Here is a 12,694-nt window from a genome sequence, read left to right as displayed (position 1 = left end):
ACTGCAACTAAAATGGCACCATGTTGTCCCCTCTACAGTTGCATGACACCACGTTACATCCAAGCTCTTGGGTTCATAGAAGGATAACAGGCACTAGTGCACAGGGTAAGCCCTCTGTCTCTATGAAACCTGCTGACCACAGTTATGCACTGCAGGAATACAGGTCTCTGTCAGTTCATCTGCTGAGTTTCTATAGACCAGTTAAAACATTCCAAACACCATAACTCAACCAAGGATGCCAACCACACCATGCCAAGGTGGCCTACTCAAGAGGAGACAAAATATAGACTATTTTCTAGTATTAATGAGTGCAGACTATGCTACAACAAAGACACAGGATGAAAAGTGTCAGATGTCAGTACAAATATGTCAAAACAAAGCCCTTGAAGCATGCAAACAATTGGTTGTTGGCTAAATTCAGTTTGCCATTCCTTTTAGTCTGCCTCTCTCAGATATGTATATAAAAACGTTTTATAATATTGACAAAATGTCACCTTTACTACGTCCAACATATTTCTGACGTTGACTTTGGATAACACTCACACAAACAGTGAAGTGAGTGTGTTTTCAGCTCGTAGCTATTTCAGTTTTCTGCTATGTTAACAAGTTATTGGACACAACCGGCTACTCCGATTGCACCATCTGCTGGTGAGAACTGAGAAGTCTCTTGGTCTCGCCATCACTTCCAGTACTTGCAGTAGTAGGCTTAGGCGTTAAGTTCTAGAGTTCAGAAGCAAGATAACGTTAGTCGCCTACTGCGCTGCATTCGTAGCATTCGTTCGTTCGTTCATTCTGCTTCAGTTTCAGTTGTAGTATTAACATCATTACTTGGATGAAGACATAATAAGTAGCCTACAATACGGGGAGGTCATAAAAGTAGCATACACCAGGCAGATGTGCCATGCCAAACGTGCCTGGTAAAACAATATCAACAATCCTCATCGAATTACAACCTATTACATTCTGATGGCATTGCAACAGTGATAAAGACCAGTTTGCATGCGGTGATCCCACCCCCCCCCCAATCCCACAAAGATATTTGGGTTTACACAGGCGAGGTGGCACCCATCCGATAGCTCATATCTCTCTTTTATGCTAAGGTCATTGACTGCTACCAGTGATTTACCACTTAATGCAATGATGTACAGCTTTTTTCTACCGGGCCATGGAATATATTAGGCTCCCCCTTGGATATATCTTATATGCTGCTGTTGCTTACCTTTTGTAGACATACCCAGCAGACGTGCACCGTACGTCCCCGGAGAATAAACCGTTTTCCCCTCAAAACAATGTTTGCTCGGAATAGGTTGATGGTTACATGGCAAACGTGGCTCCAAGTGGTTTCAGTATATTGCCATGTCCTCCACGAATAACACTAGCGCTCCATCAACGTTTGGGCGTGTCCCGGCATGAGAAATCAATGCGCAGGTTATTAAGTTGCATGCCATGCTCAGAGTGGCTAAATTTCCCGTTGTCAAATACCCTAGAACGCACGCTATCACCAGATGTAGCCTACACAGAGTTTCTTACAATGCTATTGAGATCTCAACTTGACGGAATAGACCAGACTACATACACGTAGTGATGAGGAGGGATCAATACAGAACGTTGAAAGCCTGTTGAGTAAAGTTACTCTGCATTATAGTTAGTTAAATGTTGATGCGCCTAACACTCAAACATGAGTAGCCTAAATGCGCACCCATGCTTTTCCATTCACAGGCTGCTCATATTTCATAAAATAAAGTTGTAGCTTGTAGCCTACAGTGTTATCTGCTTTATTGATCTGTTCCCTAAGATTTAATGTTCATACTTTGTAGATGTGTTTTCCAAATGACAAGGAATGAAAATTGATATAAAAATAGATAGATAGATAGATAGATACCATCATTGATTATTTTTGGTCCCTCCAATACCAGAAATCCCCTTACTGGCAACTTCGGTTACCTCACCTAAAATGTACCACATGCAAAAGACATGGGTGTTATCTTTGGCTCTGCCTTGACAAACAAATTATGTCTGTTGTCAATAATAGTTTTATCAGTTGAGAACCTTAGCTAAACTTAAATCATTTCTGTCATCATGATTTGGAACAAGTCATTCACACCTTCATAACATCATGGCTAGATTACTGTAATTCCCTCTATCTAGGTCTCCCTCAATCACTATTAACACTCCAACAGATGGTCCAGAATGCAGTGTCATTCCCCCCGATAATATACAGTATGTCACTTGTTTATTCATAGTTGTGAAATGGGGTGGACACTCATTTTCCCCTTCAGATGCATATCATACCTTCTGCATTTCATATGTGTTGAAGAGGATTCTGTATCCCAGTGATACACTCTAGGAAAAAAACAAAATAAGACAACCAGTTTGTTCAATAAACAGAATGTTGAAATGTATTCTCACTTGCATCAGGTCAGGGCAACATTTTAGCAACTTGATTTAATACTTTAATAATTTAATAGGCATAAAAACAATGTTAGCAATGACATCATGGTGCAGTGTTTAATAGGTTTGTTATTAACAGTTTATTTTTTTGAGAGTGAAACATTCAGCACTGGGTCCCTTCATTAGAAAGGATGTTGTTATTCAAAATAGCTTACATGATTCTATAAAGAGAAGGAACATACACCTGTTGCTTCATCGTGCTGTTTTAATTTCTCTTCTCTGCAATTTCTCTCTATTCCTCAATCTATATTTTAAAGGAACTTGTTTATTCATGTCTCTTTACTTACATTTCTTCAGAAAAGGTCAGACAGTCAGATATGCCTAGTCAAAGGCCACAACATAGCTGTGGCTATAAAGGCTCAGTGATACTGTATATACAGTAAGTATATCATCAATGTGAATTCAACTGCTTATTTTCACCCATAAAAGACCCAAAACCCAAAGCAAACAGTATTTCAAGTCAAGTCAAATGTGTTATCCCAATGGGGGGATAATAACATTTTGGTGATTTGTTGATGATGTAATGATGTAATTATAATGATGTAATGATGTAATTATGCTTTGGGAGGCCTACGTGATCACTTTGATAAGCGGTAGACTTTAGACCTTACTAGATAAGGTGAGGGCCAATATATACTGGAGGTTTGTTGAAAGCTTTAAACACTTGAAAGAAGCTGTTTGGAGAGCACAACACATACTCTTTCAACACACTATACCATACTACTGAAAGCCATCATGGAGTAAGTATTTTATGAGACTATCTTATCAGAACCATTTAATTAAACATAAGTCTATATTTAAAACAAATGCAACTAGTAATCCATGTATTATATAGGGATCAAATGGCTGATACAATAACACCTTTCTCTCTCTCCCTCTCTCTCTCCATCTCTCTCTCCATCTCTCTCTCTCTCTAGCTCATTTCAGTCTCCTCTGAAGAGACAGTTGGACAGCCTTGAGTGCCACTTCACCTGGAACCTCAGTGGCAGCAAGCGGCAACGTGTTGAAAGTCTGGGGAAAGATTTGGAGGAAGTTCGTAAAGGTGGTGGCTGTCCTTGGGAGGGCCACCTGTATAACCTGCTGGGTTACATCGTCTACCACATCAAAGACTCTGCAGAGGAGGCACTGATACACCTGCGACAGGCTGAGGTGGCTCTCAAAGAGCGAGAACATGAGGGGAGAGGAGCTCATCTGCTGGTCAACCAGGCTAACCTGGCCTGGGTGCACTACCATTTGGGGGAGCTGCCGGAGTGCCAGGCTTATCTGGAGGAAGTGGCCCGGCTCCAGGAGGATTTCCCTGCACCTCCCAGGTGTGAACTGCATCCAGAGGTTTATGGGGAGAAAGGCTGGACTCAGGTGAAGCTTGATTATGATTTGAAAAAGCAAGCTGTAGCTAACTTTGAAATGGCTCTGAAAGGAGACCCAGATAGGAAAGAGTGGCACGTAGGCCTCGCATTCGCCAAGTATAAAGTTTATTATGGTGTAGGGAATGGAAAGTTGAATGAAGAAATGAAAAAGCAAATTGAACGTGCAAAGACAATGGATCCAGATAATCTTCGCATGTCAGCTCTCTACTTGGTTGCTTTGGCAGCGGTTGGCCAGAAGACAGAAGAGACTACTAGAGAGGCCGAAAAACTAGTCCAACACATAAAACCCAATCAAGATGGCCTTGGAGATCTTCTCCATTTCTTCCGCGTATATGATTCACCAGATAGAGCTTTACAAATAGCAGAAGAGTCAGTGAGGAAATATCCATCTGAAAAAGGAACCAAAAAGCAACTGGCTCATTGTTATAAAAGGAAAATTTTGGAATCACGGGGGAACATAGATCAGGAATTGATGAGGAAAGCCCTTGACATTTATGAAGAGGTCATTAGCCTTTAACAAATACAGAGAGGAGTTTAAAATGAATATTGCAGGATTATACGCTCAATCAGGCAACATCGAGAAAGCAGATCAGATATATGAGGATCTTCTCAGTAAGAGGGACACCCTCGAACCTAAGTGTCTACAGCTGTTATACTCTAGATATGCAAAACACCTTAATTGGTTTAAAAAATTGCCTTTGGAATCCAGTGATTACCACAAAAAGGTTGTAGAAATCCAAGTTCATTCTTGGGAGAAGCAGGACAGCATCAGAATTCTCCAGTCAGTTAGTCGTTGCCAACCGAGATTTGATAATATCCCAGTCTTTTTATCACAGCATGGACTGAACTGATTTTGCGCTGTATGTCTTGTCATATAGACAGCTGTAGTGATTGTAGTGATTGAAGGTTGTGATTGAAGGTTGTAGAAATCGAAGTTCATTTTTCCGTCCTTCGGATGAGACGTTAAACCGAGGTCCTGACTCACTGTGGTCATTAAAGATCCCATGGCACTTATCGTAAAAAGAGTAGGGGGTTCCCCGGTGTCCTGGCTAAATTCCCAACCTGGCTCATTCAATCTGGCCCCCTAATCATCCCCCACTGTAATTGGCTCATTCACTCCCTCATTCTCCACCTCAAGCTGGTGTGTGGTGAGCGTTCTGGCGCATAATGGCTGCCGTGCATCACCCAGGTGGGTGCTACACATGGGTGGTGGTTACTAGTGAGGTCCCCCCATCCATGTGTTGTAAAGCGACCTTGGGTACCATGAAAGGCGCTATATAAGTCGAAGGTATTATTATTATTATTATTATTATTATTTTTGAGAGAGGCAGGACAGCATTACAATTCTCTGGAAAATTGATAGGAATATCAGCCATCCAAAACCTGAAGAAATCCAAGACTTTTTGTTCAAGCATCTGAGCTGATCATGTGTAGTTTGTCTACTCATATGATGCAGTATTCAGATACATCCCAAATTTGAATAAATAAATGTACAATCAAGAAATTATGCAAACTTGCAGACCGAAAATGCCGCTATATACATTCTTTGCAGTCAGATAATGGGGAAAAATTGAGTTAATTAAAAAATTGATGTGTAAACTTTAGAACATCCTGTAATGACCACTGTAAACTGTATCCAGTGTTGTAGTCTGTATATTAGTACTCACTGTAATATTGAATCTTTCAGCATTACAGCTCTTTGGCTGGTGCCAGCAGAAAGGCCCAGAGGCCTAATGTCTTCCCAGCACAGCCCTTCCCCACCCCACCTCCACTCATAGTGGAGAGTTCCTTAAGCATGCCTTTGGAACACAAAAACACAAAAATCACATAGTGCATGACAAGCTAGGAAAGTCACCACCAGAAAAGCTAAAGAAAAATTGTCAGCCATAGAAATGGCAGTGTTGTGTTTTGATTTTTCATTAATTATATTATTGATGAAATGCAAATTAACAAAATAAAATTATGTTGAAAAAGGACATTGTTTTTTTTTTAACACATACAGATGATGACTGATTATCCCATAGATAGAAGTTATTATTGTATAATTTGTTTTTAAAAGAAGTATAGTTATTTGGCTTTTGGAACACAGAAACACAAAGAGCATAGGCTACATGGAACACCTGCCTCTGTGCATCAAACAGGCGAATTCTGCCATCATCTTTTAAAAAGACCTGAAAACATACCTGTAGCCTATATGAGAGCTTTTAGCTAACTCACTTTTACCAGCACTGTTCCAGAGCGCCCAGTTTCGCTGACTGCAGGTATTGGAGGGGATTGTTGTCAGTGTACACGGTGAACTTGTTGCCCAGGTAATACTTGCATTTTTTCCCCCGTGATTGCCCACTTGACTGCAAGGAGTTTGAGTTTCATGGCACTATAATTTGACATGTTCCTCTCACTTGGCCACAAGCCCCGGCTAGAAAAAGCTATTGGTCACCGTAACCCATCCTTCTCCTGTCACAGAACTGCCCCCAATCCTGCATGGCTCGCATCCGTCTCTAAGATAAAGGGACGACTGAAATCGGCATAACCTAGGGCTGGCGCTTGAACAAGCCGTTCTTTTAAGGCTCTGAATCCAGAAAAAGTTCTGAAGGCAAACCTGAACCATTCAATGTTAACTATCCAATATTCAGATGTCTCTTTTTTTTGTACTTGAAATGTATGCAAATTAGTGCATAATTAATGAGATATTGTTAAATTACATCCAAAAACATATATTTTCAGAAAACTTGTAATGCAAAAAAATATTGTCTCTACATAAATAATCAACTAGTAAGAATATCAAGGAGTTAAATTTTTACCCTATTCACTCGTATGTTGCCTAGAGAGGCCAGTTTTAGGCCACAAATGCTAATTAGCAGGTTTAAAACAAACAAAAAAACAGCTAAATATGATATTCAAAATCAGCACCCACAAATTAGGCAAAATACCCTTTTTACCAGTGTTTTCTCACATTTGACCCCCAAGTGATATTAGTCCCAGTCTTAATTATGAATTATATAAATGGTGATGTCATCTACATGTAAGTGTGAAAATGGATCGTGAAAATTTGAAGACAAAAAAAATCTTGTTCCTTAGACTTGTTCCTAGACACCGTACTATTGCACGTGCATAGGCTTAAGCCTATGCAATACACATAAGAACAAACAAGGCATAGCCTACCTTTCAGCTATGGGCCGTAGCATTTGGCTGAATTCCGTTGATATGAAGTAGGCTAGTCTGACAATTAAGAGAGAAATAGTCCCTATTCAGCACGTCTGCAATTCTGTGAGACAAGTTATTTCGCTTACCAGCTAGGTGTCGAAGATGAGGCCCAGCCCCACATTTTTGCCTGATGTGACCACAATCTACAAAAGATAAATCACAAGAAACCAACAGTGTGACCTTTAATTAATATCATTCAAGCAATTTAACTGTCGCAGACCCAGACAAAGAGCAACTATTAGGCCAAAGGTGCAATGAAATGGCGTCATCTGGTGGTCATACAATACACTCAATAATAAATTGATAGAATTGTAGGTGACTGCTCATTTTTCTGTAGAAAGTACTTTGTCACTAACTATTATTAACAGTTGTCAGTCTTTACAGAGGATTTACACTGTTTGTTTTTTTTTTACTGTAAAGGCGACTGTGCTTGCCTAGTTAAAACATCTCACTGGTGCTCTTTCCTATCATTCAAATTCCAGCCATGCAAAACAATGGAAGAGTGTGCATGTTTGAGGAGTGCTGAAGAGTGCTATGGAGATTGCATTATTTGCAAAAAAAATAGACAAGATATCCTTTATAGTGCAATAAAAATAAATATTCTCCAGTGCATCATTACTGCATAGCAGATTTCTGGTGGCACCAGCAGATTTCTGGTGGCACCATGCATTATTTTGGAGTTGAGAAAGGCATTAGGCATATATTACACCAGATAGACCCTCTCCCAAAGGCCATTCATTAACAAGTAAATATTGATGGACTACCTTTGTTCAAAAGCAGCAATTAGCACTAGCATTCGTATTAACATTAACGTGACATTTCCTGCTTGTTCTGTCGTCAACTCCATGCTTTGAGGAAAACAATCTTTTTATCATAGTTCCCTCTTCAGTGAGCGATTACCAGCTTGTTATTGTAACAGAGATGGCTGTTTATTGTTCCTAGGTTTACAGAAACAAATGATGTAAACTTTTGGAAAGTTTTCTTTTTTTTTTTTTTTTAGCTTGTGCACCCTCGCATTGGAGTCCCGAGTTCATATACAAAATTTGGTATCGATATGTGACAGTGTTCCTGAGATATGGACGACTTCCTGTTTCGGAGCTTCGCCGCCGATTTCATTTGGCTGTGATGGGCAAACGCTTCCGAAAATCAAAAATCCTTCTGGTAACTTTTGTGAGGCTTGGTCCAAGGATCATGTACGTCAAATTTGTCAGCTGTGAAAATTTAGTTTCACTTTCTGTTCAATCCAATATGGAGGACGAATGACATGCCCACTTGACATCATCTTCGTGAGCAATTTACACCGATGCTGACCGGATGTTTTAAAGTTGGAACGGTGTCTCTATCTCAAAGGGCCCAGGCGCTAGAGCTGGCCAAAAAGTAGGGAGACGGGAATAAGAAAACTTAAGAAGAACAGTAAGTGCGCTGCTTTCAGCAACCACACTTAATAAGAAAACTTAAGAAGAACAATAAGTGTGCTGCTTTCAGCAAAACGTCATGCAAAACGAAGGCATCACAGTCTGTGACCCCTCATCTCAGATATCAGGTCAAGATCCCTTTGAAATTGCCCTGCAGCAGTTTAAATCGTTGTCTTCTTCCTGCCGTTCCTCAATTGAAGCATAATGCAGGTGCATCTCAAAAAAAATGTATATCTTGGAAAAGTCCAGGACCATTAGGCCTACCCTGCACAGAGTGAGAGATTAGGGCTCAGGAAACCATTGCTGGTGTTTTTACTTAATTAGCTGATTACAACTCATCTCAGGTCCACATTTCTGTATCATAAATTCTTTATTGTAATATTTTCAGCTTCTGGGCTTTTGATTTCTATGAGCTGTAAACCAAACTCATCTAGTTTAAAATAATCAAGAATAAAACAGGAAAAGGCTTGAAATATTTCACTTTATGTATAGGCTACTAGATTATATTAAATAAATTATGGGGGAAACTTATTTACCGGTACATGATTTTTTTTTTTAGATGCACCTGTATATCCCCCGCAACCCATCCATTTACAACAGAAGATAGATCAGACAGCCATGGGCGGATTATGAACTTTCAGGCCCCTGGGCCCAGATGTGGGGCCCCCGACTCATTTTCGTATATGTGGGAGGGGGGGGGGGGTTGGGGGTCCTCCCCCAGAATATTTTTTAATTTGTTTGATGTGATTTCCTGTATTCTGGTGCATTTTGGGGGTGGCCAATACTAAATTCAATCAGATTCATAGCCTACATCCTGATTTGTTGATATTGAGGCAATGATTCCATGCAAAGGCTTGGTCTTCAGGCTTGGGCCTGGGCCCGGTAGGCCCGTGCAGTAATCCATCCCTGCAGACAGCATTGCAGCTAGTATTATGTTTCATACCACATACAGGTAAACTGCTACACACACACACACACACACACACACAAACACACACACACAAAGTACACAAACACAGAAGCAAACACACACGCACTCTCTTTTACAGTACATACACATTGAATGAGTAGGGGATGGAGACAAATTGACAAACATGATTTATTTATGCAAAGAGACTCTGCAGGACTGAGCAAGGCCATTTTGTATTGCTATGCAGTGCATGTAGTTTTCTTTATAGCTATATGTTTTGTTTAATGAGACTCTGCAGGACTGAGCAAGGCCATTTTGTATTGCTATGCAGTGCATGTAGTTTTCTTTATAGCTATACATTTTGTTTAATGACTGCACTGTTGTGATGCTTTATGGTTTAATTTTAATCCCATTCAAATAAAAGTAATGTGTTTTGCCTGATCAGTTGTGTTTTCATAAAATATTGGTACACATTTTATAAATTCTGCCTGTAAGTCAACTTATGAGCAAAAATGTACATTTCAGTGCTGTTGAAGACAAAAAAGGAACTTTAAGTCTTAGATCAAAAGAAAGTCTTTAATAAAGCAATTAAGAGTCTCTTACAGAGTGCCAGCGTGATCCAGAGTGCATTAGCCTATCTGTGCTGGTAAACAGCTTAATTATGTAAGTTAAATAAAATGAAAACTATTATTATGTTTTTCAGAATTGGCTAATCTCCTGTCTCTCTTACAGCATATCTAAAGAAATGATATGTTTATCATTCAATGTTCAATTCTATATAGATTCATAAATATACTTTCAAGTACATCTATTGAACCAATTTGTGTTCCGCCAAAGTGCACTTCTTCATTTACTTCTTATAGTAAAACCATTTATCAACTGTAATGAGAAACATACAACGTCAGTTCAAAAAAAAAAAAAACATGAGAAAAATGTGCTTTATATCCACTGTAAATTTACCTGAACATGGAATGGGTTCTTCTTTTCCACAGGGGCAATTCTGCAAGGGAACAACACAAAACATAATAAGGTACTGATGGGTCAAATGCAGAGAAATCCATCTATCTATCTGCCCATCTTCTACCTTTCTACCTACCTACCTACCTGTCCCTTCATACAGGCAGATTACTGACCACTGCATGATTTAATGCCCATTCAACCCCATTTGCTGTAAAATGCACAAATCTTGGAGCAAACCGTGTTGGTGGCAAGCAGGTCCTGAGCTGGAATGAGTAAACCCAACTCCCTCTTACATACTAAATGGCAAACACTAGTATTGATGAGTTTCGGTTTATGTGTACGCCCACCTCCCATATGTGAGATTCAAGAACAGTGTAGGACCATTTCAGTTAAAGGTCATCAATCAGCAATTTAAACGGTTCCCCATGAGCTTGGTCAAATAACCAACCAGTATCTTATCCAACAGCTTTTGGATAAGCACTAACTCAATAAGGTATTTTTATCTAAAAACCAACAAGGTACTGACTACCAACAGACTTAACTTACAAACAGTAACAACCGTACAACAGGAATCGATGAAAGCTAACTTTTTAATGTATTTTTACAATATGTTTGGTAACATGTTGTATAAGTTATTCTCATATTTTTGCAGGGTTTCAGGCCTGACTGGGCCATCAAAATGAAGGAGGCGGCTTTAAAACTCGCTATCTATACAAAAAGAACTTAAAATCATGACTTTCCCAGAGGTTAGCCTTTTGGCAGAAGTTAATGTTGTGTGAACGGTCTGTGTCTCTGTGTGTGTGTGTGTGTGTGTGTTCTCTCAATAGAAGATAATAGCTAACTGGTCTTACAGCATCAACAACGGCTTGGGCTTCACTGCTGGAGCAACAGTTCGGGCTCCCATCTTCAGAGAAACACATGTTTTTACTGCAAACAAGAGGGACACAAATAGACTTTTCCATTGGATGTTTCTCAGAAACACATGCCTATAACATTAATAGTCATATTTTACTGAATAAGAATTTTGTTGATATATATATTTTGTTGGAATATTTCAAAGGTGCAGTCAACAATCATATGCGATTTCAAGCCCATACATTTCTTTTTATCACATTCTTCAATCACCTCCTCACAAGTCTCTGTAGGCAGCTTGGAAACAAACAAAGCGGGGGCAGCCTGGAATACTGAACGAAGGGGTGAGCTACATCTGTGGTGTTTCGTTTGGTCCTTAGTTTAAATATAATGTACGCAGTGTTTCCCACAGAATTGAATTCTATTTGTGGTGCTAGGTTTGCAGAATTAACTTGAATGCAGCAGTTTTTAACAAATTAGTGCAGTGTGGTCATGATTCTAACCAGATTTAAGCACAATTTAGTACAACCAGGAAAATCATTGTGTGGTGGTCAATGTTGATATTGGGGTGGGCCGCCACAAATAAGTCAATGTATAGGAAACACTGATGTACGTATAATGTATGTAACAAAAGCGTCTACTAATAAATTTGAATAGAAACATAAACAAATGCGATTTCCTGCGAAATCGCTGACTGTACTTTTAATCATTAGGACTTCTGCATGATTTTCCAAGAAGAATAGTGTGCTGAAGAATGGTATAATCTGGGCTGTGTTGTACATAAGTCTTACCATGAGGTCCAAAACAATAAAATATTTTCTTTAGCTTGTGCATCCTCACATTGGAGTCCCGAGTTCATATACAAAATTTGGTATCGATATGTGACAGTGTTCCTGAGATATGGACGACTTCCTGTTTCGGAGCTTAATAAGTCATGCAAAACGAAGGCATCACAGTCTGTGACCCCTCATCTCAGTTATCAGGTCAAGATCCCTTTGAAATTGTCCTGCAGCAGTTTAAATCGTTGTCTTCTTCCTGCCGTTCCTCAATTGAAGCACAATGCAGCTGCATCTCAAAAAAATGTAATATCTTGGAAAAGTCCAGGACCATTAGGCCTACCCTGCACAGAGTGAGAGATAAGAGCTCAGGAAACCATTTCCGTTTTTTTTTACTTAATTAGCAGATTAGAACTCATCTCAGGTCCACATTTCTGTATCATAAATTCTTTATTGTAATATTTTCAGCTTCTGGACTTTTGATTTATATGAGCTGTAAACCAAACTCATCTAGTTTAAAATAATCAAGAATAAAACAGGAAAAGGCTTGAAATATTTCACTTTATGTATAGGCAAATAAACCTAGATTATAATAAATAAATTATGGGGGAAACTTATTTACCGGTACGTGATTTTTATTTTTTTTTAGATGCACCTGTATGTCCTCCGCAACCCATCCATTTACAAAAGAAGAGAGATCAGACAGCATTGCAGCTAGTATTGTTTCATACCACATACAGGTAAACTGCTACACACACA

General features: G+C 39.4%; 1 protein-coding gene and 1 long non-coding RNA gene across 2 annotated transcripts in view; one reads left to right on the top strand and one right to left on the bottom strand.

Moving 5' to 3' along the window:
- The window catches only part of LOC143123951 (interferon-induced protein with tetratricopeptide repeats 2-like), a 5,819-nt gene extending 1,484 nt beyond the window's left edge, over positions 1–4,335 (top strand). Inside the window, exon 2 of the mRNA XM_076285211.1 lies at positions 3,379–4,335. Coding sequence (XP_076141326.1) covers positions 3,379–4,335 — 957 coding nt within the window. The remainder of the gene's footprint in view (positions 1–3,378) is intronic.
- A 5,567-nt stretch (positions 4,336–9,902) lies between these two features.
- LOC143123849 (uncharacterized) lies at positions 9,903–11,238 on the bottom strand. The gene is made up of 3 exons (XR_012986921.1): positions 11,159–11,238; positions 10,308–10,347; positions 9,903–10,226 (listed from the first exon to the last, which is right to left on the bottom strand). It is a non-coding gene; the product is annotated as an uncharacterized LOC143123849 (long non-coding RNA).
- Between the last annotated feature and the right edge of the window lie 1,456 nt (positions 11,239–12,694).

This window comes from Alosa pseudoharengus, unplaced genomic scaffold (assembly GCF_046254945.1).
Source record: "Alosa pseudoharengus isolate Yale_2024_CS ecotype anadromous, Long Island Sound unplaced genomic scaffold, YU_APseudo_1.1 YU_APseudo_1.1_scf_15, whole genome shotgun sequence".
Taxonomy (NCBI): domain Eukaryota; kingdom Metazoa; phylum Chordata; class Actinopteri; order Clupeiformes; family Clupeidae; genus Alosa; species Alosa pseudoharengus.
Note: the sequence above shows the minus strand (reverse complement) of the source record. Positions and strands in the feature narration are given on the sequence as shown.